Source organism: Phoenix dactylifera, chromosome 11 (genome assembly GCF_051530095.1).
Source record: "Phoenix dactylifera cultivar Ajwa chromosome 11, Ajwa_hap1_PhDact_Kaust_v1.1, whole genome shotgun sequence".
NCBI classification, from domain to species: domain Eukaryota; kingdom Viridiplantae; phylum Streptophyta; class Magnoliopsida; order Arecales; family Arecaceae; genus Phoenix; species Phoenix dactylifera.
In genome coordinates this window covers 14,921,823-14,937,687 of record NC_143200.1, presented here as the reverse complement: position 1 = coordinate 14,937,687, position 15,865 = coordinate 14,921,823, and the positions used below count along the sequence as shown (strand labels likewise).

Sequence of the window (15,865 nt, the reverse complement as noted above, 5' to 3'; positions counted from 1 at the left end):
CAGAAATTGTTCGTGTTCTTGAGGAAAAGGCCATAGAACTATTGCTTCACTCATGAATTACAAAATCCTCCTAAATCTCCTTCCAAATGCAATAGAATTCAATGATCCCTGCAAATCCTTTTTCCATGGTACCCAAATGTCAAAACTCACAAAGGTCTTGGCAGCACAAATCCTTATCCAACTGGTGAAAATTAATGCCAGATTTTGGGCACAAGCCGAGTTTTACCATCAATAAATTGACATAGCCCAGCAAATCAAAAAGAATCCAGAAAACGGATCAACCATCACACCTCCAACATAATGAAGTAAAACACTTACAAATGAAAACATATGGTTTGTTAGGACCTTGACACCACAGCATGTTATTTGATTTGGGAGACTAAAGAAAAAAGCACGGTTTTCTTTTTCTTTCATCCCAAGTCGCACAATCAGGGCTTCGCTTTTGTTGACCTGCCGATCTGAGAGCACGAATCAAGCGCCCTGAGCAAGTTTCAATTGCTTTTCTTCTCTGTCAGAAGAGCATAAAGATTCAATAACGAGTAAAGAAGGAATTGAAGAATAGATGAATGATCTTCAGTAATCGAGCATCTATAAGTTAATTATTCTAAGAAGAACAGGCTCATCAGCTCATGTAGAATTATTAATGTAAAAAGCAAGTTGGAAAATTCAGAATGACTCAAACACCTAAAGGGCGCACACAGTCAGTTGCAAAATTTAAACAACAGCAAGCCTCGTATCATCTTTCTAGGGTTGGGGCCATCAAGGTGATACTGTTTTGAGTTGCAACCTAACTGACAAACTTTAGCTCGTCCAGTGATTAAATACCTTATGACAAAGGGAAGGTGGGATCCACTACCCTATCAAAGCAGAGATCATGTACCAGAATTGTATCACCCACTAATTTGGTGTTTGCAAACAAGAGGACTCATAGCAGAACACAACCAGTGCTTACCGGACTACATGGAACTTCATCCATATAAAGCTTCCAATTAGAGCAAGGATACAGAAATGGCAAAAAAGAGAAGAAAAATACATTAAAAAAAAGCTGCTAGAGGAAGCAAACATCTGCAGATGGAAATTTTGCAAAACAGCACATTTATTGTCCTTTTTTTAGATTCAGAGCACTTCTATTTTCTTTGCAAGAATAGCCCAGTTCTAAATTTGTTGGACAGTCCTCCCTTTGACTCCAGCACATACACTAGCTGTGTGTTTAAACAGAGTTGCACACACTTTTTATATGAAGGTACATAATTTGTTTATGTGAACAAAAGTATTTTTAATAATGTGCATACTTGTTGAATGTACGATGCAAAATCTCAAGACCAGACCGCTGGTTGAACCGTCAACTAGACAGATCTGCATTTTGGGCAAACCCATAAGACCAATTTCTATTTCCCATTAATTCGTAAGGACCACCGGTTTAACCATCAATTCATTCAAACAACTCCAGTTTTGAGTGAACCATCCAGTTTTCCATCCTATTAGTTAGTGGTCCAAAATTGGGAAATTGGGGCTAGGGCATTCCATTCAATATGCAACTCTCATCTCTTCTCCTCCATTGGTGGATGATGACCAGCAGACAGTGAACAACCACTACTATTCTTCTCCACTCTTCCTCACTCTCTCAAGCCATCGATTCCTCCAGTTGTCATTGCCACTCATGCTTAGGCTCCAGCCCAATTGCCAACAAAATCCTTCTCACTCATAAACACACACTCTCATCCTCACCTGCCACCTCGACATCTCCCTCCCTCCCCATATGCCCATGTCCTTCTAGGTCTCAACAGTAACCCAAGCCTGGCCAGCTGCATCCCACTCTGTCAAATTATTCCCTCCCCCCCAAACGAAAGCTCTCAAAAGCAGGCAAATTTTCTTTTGTTGATTAAATAAAAATCTTTTAGATTTCTTCTTGTTCTAAGCAAAAATTTTGTTATCAACTAGAATTGAAATCAAGGCTAAAAGAGTTGATTTCTCTATCTCTTCCAAGATTTGTGAATCATTCAAGGTTTTTTCTAGTTTTATTTTTTTAAGCAAAAAGAAAAAGCTTTTTGTAATGGTCCTGTTATCTTCTGCTGATTATATAAATATCTTCTAGCTTTTCTCGTCTATTCTCCCCTAAATCTTTTGTATTTAGTTAATGCTCAAAGAATCAATTATATTTTCAGTTGATGGTGCTGTAGTTTATAAGAATCAACTGCTTTGATTTCAGATTTGGGATTGGAAAGACCAATTATAAATTAAAAATGGCAGCACTTAGAAGAGAAGCTAAATAACATGTAGATTTTATGCTATGGATATTGAGCAAGAGTACAGCAAACACCCATATAAAATGCCAGAAATAATCAATTCTTGAAAAATATTATTATATAGATAGAAAGCCTTTATATGCTGAGCAGAAAAAAACTCTTTTACGGGCTATTCTCCAAGCAGCAAGTTGTCCATGTGTCTTGACATATTAAATTTATAGTATGTCCAAATCCCCATAAATTGTGGTACTTATTTGTAACATGGTTCACTTGTTGAAAACTTGAATTATATATGGTGATGCTATGGTGTGATGCATTACTCAACGCCCTGTGACAATAGAGTGCCAGAAGTTGATATAAATATGCTAAGATATTTTTATTTTTACTATTTTTCAAATATATTTATAATTTTAATATAATCTATTTTCTATTAATAATTAATGATTATTTATTATGTCATCACGGCATCATAGTTCGATTCTGGTCAACCTGATAATTGAACTGGTGACCCTGACCTGGTCTCTTCCAGTTCAATCAACAGTCCATGTTGTAAATCATAGCAGCACATTCATGAGCAGGATTTATCCACTAGGGCCAAGGGTAAAAGTAAACAAACATTTCAAAATTGGTCCATTCCTTTAAAGAAAAGAAGTTGTCTGAACTCTGAATCCACAAAAAGGAAAATAAAGCGACAGTTTCGCAAAATCCCCCTACTGATTAAAAACAGTAGTTTATGGTTCTACGCTGCAAAAATTTCTCTAACTTCAGATAAAAAAGGCCTAAACTAGGCCCTATTTCAAGAAAGCTTTGAAGGGTTGCCTTCTAGTAGGGGTACAATCGAGCCAAGCTCGATCAAGCTTGAGTTTGATAAAGGTTAGCTCGAAATTATTTTCAAGCTGAATTTTGATATCAAAGTTGATTGCTATTATTTGATTGAGCGTAATTCGAGCTTAATTTCAATTTTGAGTCAAACACAAGCCTAACCGATTGAGTTGATGACTAAATCAAGGGGAAATCAGTTCAAGCTTGTGTCGAGCTTGCAAGCTCAAATGCAAAGCTTGGTTCAAGCTTGAGTTATAGTTTCACTAATTCATACAATTAAACCAACAAAAGAATCAACATTCATACATAAATATAAATAATCTAAAAATTATTAAACATACCATGAAAATATACCACGATTCCACAAAATACAATAATTTAAGTACCCATCAGTAAAAACTTTTATATGGTAGAATGTATTATATACTATAATAATTATATCAGAATTTTGAGCTGATCCTAATAGAGCAATTAATTTCGAGCAAGTGGACCGAAGTTGAGCTTGGTTAAATTATATTCAACTCAAGCCTGGTTCAAGCAAAATTCAAGTTGATATTGAGCCAAACTCAAGCTTCTCGGATCAATTGACAACCTACTTTCTCGTTGCATAAGTTTAAATGGGTTCCAAGAGTAATAAGGTGGGCATTCTATTTGCCAATTGAGATTTAAATTATCATGGCAAGACCCTCTGACATCTGATGTCAAGAATTTGAATCTGACTCATATATGGTTGTTATTAGGTTTGGTGCTAAGGATATGAGACTCCAGATTTTGAGCAGATCATATCTTGAACCAACCACATATGGATGGAATACTGATTATCAGTAAGAGGTTTGAGCAAAGAAAAAAACTATTATTTGCATAAGCCAGTTGACACCACTGACCTAGTGTTTTGTCCTCCCACCAGTACAGAAACTTGAGATTGGCACCCTCCTTATCGATCTTGTAGAGCTGCTTCCAGTGTTCTGCAACTTCAGAACCAAAGATACCACCACAGAGGGCTCCAAAACCCATAGCCAGAACAAAACCTGCAGTAGTCATTAAAGAGTGAAAACAGGAACTAGGTAATAATTTATGGGACTGTTATAGCATAGAAGGTGAATCACTATTCTAGTAGACAAGTATCTTGCTTGAAAAGTGTATTTCACCATTTTTAAAAAAATAAGAAGAAAAGGAAAAGATATAAATACAAATTTGATGTCTTCTGTTTTACTACTGTCTCAATTTTTCTTTTTTTCTTTTTTTTTCCTTTGGCGTAACACTGTAAAGGAAACATTCTTTCAAAGCATTTGTATCTTGATAGGGCATAGCCATTACAATCACAAGAAATTAGTACATCAAAAGAGGCATAGAAGTTTCAACAATCAACGACATGGTTGCAAACAGGAACTACCAGTTATTTTGTGTAATTTATAGGACTGTTATAGAGTAGAAAGTAAATCACCATTCTGAATAGACAAGAGTCTTGCATGAAGCGTATGTCACCATTTAGAAGAAGAAAAAGAAGAAGAAGAAGAAGAAAAAGAAATACAAATTTTTGTTGCCTTCAGTCTCACACTATTGTCACAGATTTTTTTCCATAACACTGTAAAAAAACATTTTTTCGAGCCTTTGTATCCAAATAGGGTATAGCCATAACTGTTACAACAAATTAGTACATCAAAAGAGGCATGGAAGTTTCAACGATCAATGATGAGGTTGAGAACTGACCGATGTACAACGAACAAGTGAAATAAAGATCTTAGGCCCTGGTAAAATGCATAGCCTTGATTTCATTTAAACACTAGAAAACACACAAGACCCGTGACAACAAATAGCGGTCATCAGGAAGAACTTGAAAAGTTGATGTTGCGAAGTAGCTCTAATAGGAATAACCAGTGATGCATTCTTTAAGCCAACTCGTGCAGATGTGATAAGAATTGTTGGTTGTGGTTACTGTAACTAATAAACATTTATGTTAACTTGAGAAATGGTAAAAAAATGTTTTCCATATCTTTCTTTTCAAAAGTTCAATATTCTTCTGTCTATTTACAAATTTTCTATATGAGTATATTGATGTCTTACAACATTTTGATTAGTTTGAATTCATCAGTCAAACAAGCTTAAATAAAAAGGTTTATTTTCAAATGCTTATGTTCAGTATTACTGCAGAGAAGACATCACATGCACGATCAGAACAGAGGAGTTTGTTAAGAGTTTCAATAATACTGTGTTGCATATTGGTATCACGAGATAATCCTTCTCAGTGCTAGGGCTGCAGACAAGAACAGAGGAGTTTGTTAAGAGTTTCAATAATACTGTGTTGCATATTGGTATCACGAGATAATCCTTCTCAGTGCTAGGGCTGCAGACAAACCAAACTGCTCGTGAACAACTCAGACTCGACCCTGTAGCAGGCTCATTCGAGCTTGGTTCTGCTTGGAAACAAGCTGAGCTAGAACATTTTCTAAACCTTGACTCATAAACAAGCCGAGCACAAACGCCTTGGATTTGGAAAAATGAATGGAAGCTCTGCTTAACTCAATAGGTGACTTGTTTAAGCTAGTTCAAATTACAAAAAAGCTAAACTTGAACATGCTGTCAAGCTTGGCTTAAGCCTTTTTGCACTCCTACTCAACACTTTCGGTTACTGCCAATTTACCCACATCAGGGTATGACTGATGCTTTCCACAGTGACTTTTACAGGTCGCCTGATTAGGGCCACCTAGCCCACCTTAACATCCTGAATCATGCTCAAGTTATAGAATGACATGGACTTGTAAATTGGTACCAGATGCTATCAAGTACATAGTCTCAATTGATATACTAAATCGTACCTGAGAATTGTCCCGTTTATTGGATTATAATTGTCTTCTTAGGTTTCTTATATTTATTATTTATCTTAAATTTATTATTTTCAGACAACTTTGACATCTACACACCTGCCTAGATGCATGCCTTGTACCTAGGCACTAGGCCGCCTCCTAGCTGTCCATCTGCTGTTTATAGTCTTTTCAAACATTGGCTACAACCATCAAGGACAATTGCCAACCAAACTCTTTGCCAGGTTCAAAAAGACCATCGTTAACAAAGATATTTGCAAAATTGAGGTTATTTAGTAAGAGCCAGCTTCATCATAAAGGAAAAAATGACAAAGAAAGAAAAAATGAAGTAAAGTGCTTCAAATTCCTTTCTTTAAATTCCAATTGTAGTTATGTAAGTTTATGCGAGCAAATGTCACCAATAAAGTACAAGGTGAGGCTATAGGTTATTCATAGTACATATTTAGCAATGCATCAACAGACAACCACCTTGGCCACCTAGTTGCCCACCTTAATGTTCTTGCAAATGTTTAACAGATGCAGGATGGGATCAATTCATGAATCAATACTGAATGTTGCCAAGTTGGTATTTCCCATCAACTTGCTACATTTTACTTGTTATACTATGTCAAACTTTTTAGGATCATAATTATTTTTTAGATTTCTCCATAAAATTGTGAATTTTTAGGGGCCTCACTGATATCCAGACACAAACCTAGTACATAGGCGCTAGGTCATCCACTTGGCTACCCATCAACTGCCCACGGTCTTTTTAGGGACCTTGCATATTCTTATTAGGTTGTAAAAGATAAACCTTTCATCAAAAATGCATTGATAGTTAAAAGGAAAAAAAACATGGATAATAATAATCATAATAGGAAGTTATATTTCATGTCAGCCTTTATCGATATTTCTCCATCATTATTTTCAACTGAGTTGAATCCACTCTTAACATGGGGAAAAAGATATTACTATGATTTCATTAGCCAAAAGATGATCCACCGTGGACTATGATGCTTACATTAGATGAGGCATGCTTAAATGTTGAGACTATAATTGTCAAATAGCCTAGGTTACCCCAAACACTAGACCTAGCCTATAACCCAAAAGAGTAGGTAATCGCCAATGAGACTAGCTTGTTCAAAGGTAATCAGTATTTAATTCAACTACTGCAGCTATATATTTAGAATTTATAATATTTTGGAAAAAAAACCAAGTTTTTGACGGGCCTTAAGGCTATGTTAATCAGATCCATAAATTTACCCCAAGGTCCCCCCAATTAACACAGACATCAATATGGGTATGGGTAGCACAAAGGGAAATTATAAAGCTGCATTAGGAAGCAAAATAAAAAATCCAGAATAGTTGGGTTAAATGGAGTCAGTTGGAGGGCAAAAGGGAGGCATAATTATTTCACTTTTTCATTAGAGTAAGTTATTCCTAGAATAAGTGGGGCAAATGGGTTAGGAAGAGAAAAACTAAAGCATTTGTGGTGTACCATTATTTCTGGAGTACCTGTTCTGCCCTTGTAAAAGATGGTTTATTCCATATGCTCAAATAATTGTTTAATTGAAAAGACGTATCATAAGTGGATTAGGAGACTTTTATCCTTTCTTATTCCATTTTCAAATGTAGCCTCAGAGTAAAAGATTTGATGCTTAGACATGCAACTGCACCCACTCATACTTGAATTCACGAAAAATAGCCTTGAGGCAAGCACAACTGTATAATGCAAAAGTACTCATTACAACGAAAAAATACTTCAAGATATTCTGGAAATTGTACTAGTTATAGTTCATATTGAACTCTAAATAAACATCACAAAGAAAGTAACAATATGTCATAGTTGATTTAGCTCAAAAGGTAGAGATTGATAAGATTACCATTCATCTAATTTTTTTGAGGCTAGTTACAATTTAGGGTTTTGATTGAAAGGCCTTTTCAGGTCAATAGCTCAACACTTTAATTCAAGTCATCATTATTGTTCTTAAATCTAATATGAATTTTCTTATAGTGTTCAATCTAATGAACCTAACTACATTAGCACCCACATGTAACTCTAAAAAATTGTTAGAATAAGCAAATTTTTTTGTGTATGAATCTACATATAAGTGTACAATATATTCCATACAAATAATCCACACAAACACATGCATATATAGAGGTTGGGGAGGTCTAAGAAATGGCCCATCTTTGCCCAAATGGTTGCCCAAGCACCCAGGTGATGACTATTAATAACAATGCTTGGGAACGACAAGATGTCACATCCCTAGATGTAGATGGTTTATACAACATACATCAAAAGCAAAGGAATTAAAAAGAAAAAAGGGACAAAGAGTGCTTTTAAGAAGTGCATCAATCCTAAACTTGTCAAATAGCTTTAGTTAGTTCTATGATTAGTTTCCACTTTGTTGGCATCTTCAACTATCATTGGACCATGTGCTAGGCATGCAATTAAATATTACTTCCCTACAAAACATGCATTTTTTCAAATAACAAACTCCATTCTAAAATAACTTGTATACGACAACTACCAAAGTCCCAACCAGATTACCTGGTTGCCCAAAATGAACATCTAGATACAAGGTAGGTTAATGACCAATTATGAAGGTCTTCCGCTACATAATCCAATTTCCTAGATTTAGAGTAGCTTTGAAAAACATCTGGGAGGTTATAGATGTTCCAGCAGTCCATAGAAAAGGAAATTGCACATTGCAAAGAAAAGGGCATTGTTTGCTTTCTTGACTAGGCCGCTTAAGACCTTAATGAAAATTTGGAATAGAAGGTAAGTCAACATTATTAGGTGGGCTTAAGTGAAGGATCGCTTATTTAACCACTGGTACATACTGATCCATAAAGTACCATACTAGTAAGATACCAATACTAGTACTCCCCTTAGAACCAACACACGGTACATCACCTCTTATTTGATGTGCCGGCACCAAGAGGCACACTATGCATCAGTACAGTAATGTGCTTTACTGACCCTACCAACTGATAGGATACTGGTACAAGTACCAATTCCAGTGGTTCAAACCTTGGTGAGGGTTAAGTTTTTGTCTTTTAGAAATGTTTACGCCTCGATATGAGCATCTTCAAAATGTAGTTTTAAATTATTTTTTTTCTTGTAGGATTTATAGTGTAGCAAGCCTGTTGGTTTTAAACAAACAAAAAACAAACATGCCCAGCATAAGTTTGCCAAGAGTTCCCAAGCAATATCGATCACGGCACCTGCCCTGAAGAGAGCAAATTCTCCATCAAAAACAACAACCAAATCAGAATGGGTGAAAACACAAACTCACACTAAATAAAGATTCAAGTAATGAAATGAAGGGGCTACTCATGCTCCTCAACTTCACCTTAAAGTTTCCTCATGATTAAGCATAGTTTTTCTCCTATTAAGAGAACATGCAATTACCTTATAACCAGCAACCCTCGAAACAATGGATGCTCTTGAGCATTCTCATTTCCACATTATGTTCTTACCAATTACCAAGTCATCATTACCTTGAAAAAACAAGAACCACCTCTGCTATTATAAAACCACTTTTTGAAACATCACACTTCTGAATATCTAGATTCAAAAGTGGACACCTGAAAATAATGTTCAGAATACCAAAATTATGGTAATTGAAAGTCACCATATTGCCATTCACTCTCAGATCCATGGCACCTTCCAGCATTGCAATCCACTGATTTTGTATGTCCACAACATAATATTACAAATAACTATTTAATTAGACCTTCGGACATGACTCGCAGCTTGCATAAGTCAGAATTGGAACCTAGACACTTGCATTTAATATTGTGGCATTATTCGATAGATTTTGCTATTCATAAGTAAGAGTTAACTCATAGGAGATGTTAAATATAAAGACATGCTTATTATATACCAGATCATCCTTGCAATCCATCCAAGTTTCTTTTTAAAAAGAATTTTCTATATTATTCTTCATAGAAATCTATAGCTCTTTCTTATTCACCTAATTAACTTATCATTCATCAGTGCATTACTGTGTATAAGACATACAGTACAGGATGTGTAATCACTTATTTTGTGAAAAGCAAGTTATTTCCTGAAGCTCCATGACAAGCCCATAAAGAATTGGTGTTCATGACATAGAGACTTTCTCAAAGTATTGCAACATTATGATATGTGTAAGTTTAGCCAGCTTTTGAAAGGCTCAAGAATGTTACCAGACTTCCTACACTGAGGAAGGATATGCCTGGTGACTTCAACTCTAAGGTTTTACTAAGAAGCTAGTGAACTTCAAGCACTGAAACACATAGATTTATTAACTATTTATTAATCTTTGTCTGGTAGAAATTCGAAACCAGCAACATAATGCACTATCTGCTCCTTGATTAGAATTTTATGATTCTTCCTTCTCACTTTTTTTAACTTTTCTACTATTTACTGCTAAGGTGAAAATTACAGGGAGAGTTAATAACAGAGGCAATCTATATAAACCAGAACAGTTATTATGATCAGACTTGTACTGTTTCTTCCCACACCTTTAACTAAAAGCTTTAAGTAGTTGATAATTCAAGTCAGAATGACAACTTAATCATACAAGAAGTATGCAAGAACAGAAAGCTACAATACCATGTAGGCTCTTTGAATATTTCCACGAAACTCCTCCTAAATGTGCTGCACCAAGGAGCGCCCCGACCATGGCATACTTTCTTGATTCCCTTAAAGCCTCCAACTGTAGGAAAAAGACGTCCATTCCAGAATATCATTAGAAACCTAATCTTCCAACCAAAAATCAGCAAGAGAATATACACAACTCAGAGCAAATGATCAACAAAGAAGTAAGGGGAAATGCAGAACTTAGCAACCTCGAGATGAAAGGGATAAAGAGGGTTGTGATCTGCCTCACATGGAAATATAAAATTCGTATGAGCGAAAACATATAACTTTAACATCCTAGATAATATTTTAAATGTATAGCCATTGATTTGCAAAAAGCAACTAAGAAAACAATGAATTGGTGGGTCAAGCATTGGACACGATGTTTAAATTTGCTGTTTGTAAGGTCAGTCATTCTTCATTCTTATCTCAAAATACCAACACCGACGATACATGAGTATGCATGGCACTTAGATTTAGTAATGTAATAGACAGTTCCAAAAGGCATGTTGTAGATCATCATACATTAATCCAAGAATTGAATTTTCACCCAATACAATTTACCTGTCATGTTCAGTCCACAGTTAAATAACCTGTCACAGTCCTATTTGTTGCGGAGATCTACCAAATGTATGGTAATTTAATTGATACACCATTGTTCCTTGATTAGAGTTTTATCATTCTTTAGATAAAACATGTCCCATATAGTCTCCTTTTTCTTTTCTTTAGGGGGTAAGGTGAAACATAGATAAGAGTAAATAACAAAGGCAGCCTCTACATAAACCAGAATAGGACAGGTAAAATTGGGAGAAAAATAAATTGGAACATACACACATAGTGCATTCTCTAATTAACAAAAACTAGATCAGGAAACATGAACCAATTTTAGGGTTTTTTTGGGCTACCATTTTTGCATATTGCTTCTTTTATTATCAATTTTAGCAGTGTGATCAAGAATTCTACATTGCATATCAAAATACTGTCAAGATTTCACTATTTGATATTATTTTTGCTTTGCATATTTTTTCTATTTAATTTTCCTATCTTCCATCTTTACTTTTTGTTCCCAGTTTTCAAATATCTAAAATATGCTTACAACCAAAAAAAAATTATTTTCCTCACATATGCATGATAAGACCTTTCTACTCCATATTTACAATGTTAGATGTAACTGTTTAGAGAGATTGCAAGTTTAAAATATATATTAGAGGAAATGGCAGAAAAGAAACATCCAAAGAATGAATTGAAGTCAAAGTGACTGAAAGAACAAGGTTAAAGTGGACTACTTCAGCACCAAAATGCCACCAAAAGTAGTATGTTGAACAAACAAGTAAACAGTCAAGCATTTGTGTTGTATCTTCATGTGCCCACAACAACATTACATCTTTTGTATCTTAGTTTAATGTGACTATTTGGCAAGAAAGGCATTGTGTATGAGTCATTTCATGCAGTGACAATTAAAACCACAACGTATAACACCTAAAACAAATTTAGTGAGTGTATACCTGTGTATAAGATGCATCAATAGTCCTTATATGACAGCATGGAGTTAAAGTTGTATTAAGCAAGTCATAAACTTCATTTGTATATTTCATCTAATTGTTTGCCTTACTGACTCACAGTTCTTCTGACTGATTCTCGACCATAATTACACATAGATGCCTTTTTTTGAAGTTTTACTTTGGTGTTCACAATCACATTGGGACCATTTATTTATCTTTTGAGGTACATAGGATATAGAGTATCATGTTTCAATGGCTTTTTTTCTTTTACTTGAGTTAAAAGAGGGGGAAAATAATAACTATAGCCCTTGACAGGTCAAGGCCTCCAAATTCTTTGTAGAAACTAATGTGAACATCTAAGTAGAAAATATTTCTAGGAATAATATTCTTCTCTTAAAATAATTATAACATTATATAGCTTCACACATGCATTTAATTGAATATCAACTTAAGCTCAAGAATGTGAGAAAGAAATGCCCAAATTCAATATATTTGTGAGTCCTATTAAAAAAGCATCTTAGTGAACAAGGCTCCCACCACTGCTAGTATGGGGAGGGTCAAAAGTATGTGGAGAGATTGTTTCTATATTTCCAACCTATAACATCCAAGTCACAATAGAGCAACCCTACTGGAACACCAAAGCCCACACTCTTCATGAGTCCTACTATGAAACAAAGAAATAAATTGAATGCACTAGACACTAAAAAGCTTCATAATTGCAAAATGTATGAATTTCCAAACAACTAAAGTTAAATAAGTAAACAATTGCATGGTGTGTTCAAAAAATAAAATACAAGTGGGCAAACTAGCGACAAACCTAATTTTCGACATTTTTTGCACAAAATGGCTGCCTTAGGACTCGAACTCATGCCATGGCACTTGTTAGCCCAAGCCTCTTACTATTGCACAACAGCCCCTTCAAGATACAAGTATGCTTTTAAATTACCTTATACGCAATACTAACTTCAAACTAATATTGCCAAAACTACATCAATAAAGAACATATTTAACACAAAATTATCTAAAATAACATGTAATAACTTTTCTTGGCTTCTTCTAGCTTTCTTGTTTTTTTTCAATTTTTCTTTATTTTTTTTTTTTGACCAAAACTCAATAACTACAAGAAAAATTTCCAAAACAACCAAAAATAGAACTCTAAAAATCCGGCCTAAACCAAAACCAAGATTTTAAGCCTTGATTGTGACTTGTGAGGAAGAAAATGGCGGGTCGAACACCGGTGGGGTTGGCGAGCAACAATAAGGAGCAACTTGTCCAATATCACTTTGAAATCAACACGCACTGTAAACAATACATTTGCATCTGCAAAAAGAGCCTCCACTGCAACATGTTTGTGTATTAATTTTTGCATTCTACATAGTCCAATTAACTGATATTTTATGAATTGCTTCCATGCCAACAAGTGAATTTACCCCCTTTGCAATACTTTGCATGACCAATTAATTCTAAGCTTATTATTTTCTTGTAAAGTGGAAACTTTACTCTTGAAAGACTAAGTTAGTTCTACCTTTAAGTATTAAAGCAGAAAGTGTTGATACAAAACTGATGCAATCACATTATAAATATCATGTACAATCAATAAGAGAATGATATCAAACTAGCACAAAAACGGAAGATTGCACTATTCAATTTCAGGCCACTTTATTATAACTTTTGAATGATAAAACAGAAATTGTGAGAGAGGAAAAGGAAAAATAATAAAACACCAACTACTCAATAGCCAACATAGAACCATAGAGGCGAAAATAAGAGGAGGAAAAAATGAATAACTTAACCATTAAGCTCATGAGTGACAGCCAATGCTAAACATTTTTATTATATTGTATATACCATTGTCACTGGGGTTTCATTCTCTGACTTTAATTCAATAACTTAACGGTAGAATTTTATTTGCACTAGCTATGCATTTCCACATGCTATCATCTTTCAATACTATCATGGGAAAGCCCACGTCCACAAAAAGAAATAAGACATCACCTTTCAACTAACTAGGTAAAAACTCCAGAAGCACTCTTCTATTAATCCCCACCAAACTCCCTAAAGAAAGAGCATTTGAGTATATATTGAAAAATTATATACATATTGACTGTTTCAAACAAAAGAACTACACAACCAGGATAACATTAACCTGATTATAACAAAAAAGAACATTGATTTTCCAAATTAAAACATGATCACCGGAGAGAAGAGAAAAATACAATACAAATTTTACCATCCAAAACCGAAGCTCTAGTTATCTGATAACGTAAGCAAGCAAGTGAGACGATATAATTATCAAAAAGAAAATGAAAATCTCCAGTAAAACTCGAATAAAACCAAAACACAAAGGAAGTCATGACCATTCGATTTAAGGAAATGGCGGTTCAAAAATGGGGAAACAAAACCATTCAGTTTTCTCCGCGGCAAACCCCATCAAACCCCTAAAACAACCACAGTCCCTAAATTCCAGATCGACTGAAATCCCCAAACTTTATGAGAAACGAATCGAAACAAAAACCGCTCCAAATCCATCCAATACAAAACCCAAGCTAGGAAAAACAAAACCATCACCAACAGAGATCACGAGAGCAAAGCAAGCCGGAACCGATTGGAAATCCGCGGCTACATAGAGAGCCCGGATCGAAAAAGAAAACCAAAAGACGGGGTCGGATCAAGAACCGATCGATGAAGATACCTGAGGGCCGTAGACGGGATCGGAGGCGATGAACTTCTCGACGTCGGCGTCGGTCCATCTGGGGAGCGGCTCCGCGCGGCCCAGCGTTTTCTTGTAGTAGTCCAAGAAGGCGAGGTTCCTCCTCCAGTGCTCCTTCACTTCCTCGTAGTGCTTCCCCAGCAATCCCCATGACGCCGAATGCGAGCTCTCCTCCGCCATCGCTCCCTCGCTCTCTCTGAGCACGGGTTCGGAGGAACGGTGCCGTTCTACCAGAGTACGGAGGCTGTCACGGCGGAGTAGCATAAGAACATGTGTCTTTCGTGAGCAGCGGGGGCTGAGCTTTGGAAGGCCATATGTTCTGACCGTTGGATTGAGGTCTAGGGTATGTTACATGATAGAGCAATGATGAACCTGTGGATCTTTTGACCCAAAAAAAAATGAACCTGTGGATCTTGCGGTGGAAGGATAACGATGAACTTTTCCAGTTGGTGGCCATGATCCATGACGTCAGTAATAAAAGCAATCTGCATTGGAAAAATGAACGATGGAATGGGACAGCATGATTCATCGGAGGAAGTGGATATATATGTATATACATTTGGTTCACAGAAAAAATTGAAGAAAATATGACCACAATATGCGCATGTGTATGTATATATATATAATAATTAGTTGAAGTTTTCAATAAATAATAAAAATATTTATATCGAAATATTTGATTCTATTTAATTTTATTAGTACTTATGAATTTTTAAAAAAAATAAATGACTGCATCAACATTCTGTTAACTTAATTTATTATTCACTTAATAATATTTTTGATTATGCGCTTATAAAATTTAATTATCTGATTTATATCCGTATTTATATCCATATTTTCAGTATCCAATTTATATCTGTATTCATTTAAAATAAATATGGATATTAATTTTTGCATCGACTAGCATCTGTATTAATATTTGTATTTGTCAAATAAAACAAATATAGATATGGATATGCTAGTATCTAATCCGTATCCAAATCGATTTCAGCTCTAGAAAGAGATGGAAAGTAGTTTTTTCATAGAAATAAAATTCTCATATTTTATGAAAAAAATCCATGTTGGACATAGAAAAGTTCAGTTCCCACATATTAGGAATTAGGATACTTTTTTTCCAAAAATATTATTAAGCTTTTTTAAATAAAATAGAA

The 15,865-nt window shown here is 35.1% G+C and overlaps 1 protein-coding gene across 1 annotated transcript; it reads right to left on the bottom strand.

Annotated features, from left to right (window-relative positions):
* Positions 1-157: 157 nt before the first annotated feature.
* Positions 158-15,064, bottom strand: LOC103702878 (succinate dehydrogenase subunit 6, mitochondrial-like). Its single transcript, XM_008785508.4, has 4 exons — positions 14,697-15,064; positions 10,476-10,578; positions 3,953-4,096; positions 158-508 (listed from the first exon to the last, which is right to left on the bottom strand). Exons 1-4 carry the CDS (start codon positions 14,976-14,978, stop codon positions 492-494), a joined length of 546 nt encoding a protein of 181 aa, XP_008783730.1. The 5' UTR covers positions 14,979-15,064; the 3' UTR covers positions 158-491.
* Positions 15,065-15,865: the final 801 nt, after the last annotated feature.

Excerpts from the sequence above, each read along its gene's own strand:
- LOC103702878 (XM_008785508.4), bottom strand. The coding sequence starts at position 14,978 with ATGCTACTCCGCCGTGACAGCCTCCGTACTCTGGTAGAACGGCACCGT. Across the intron at positions 10,579-14,696 it reads ATCCCGTCTACGGCCCTCAG|TTGGAGGCTTTAAGGGAATC; the intron begins GTATCTTCATCG and ends TTTTTCCTACAG. Across the intron at positions 4,097-10,475 it reads ATATTCAAAGAGCCTACATG|GTTTTGTTCTGGCTATGGGT; the intron begins GTATTGTAGCTT and ends TGACTACTGCAG.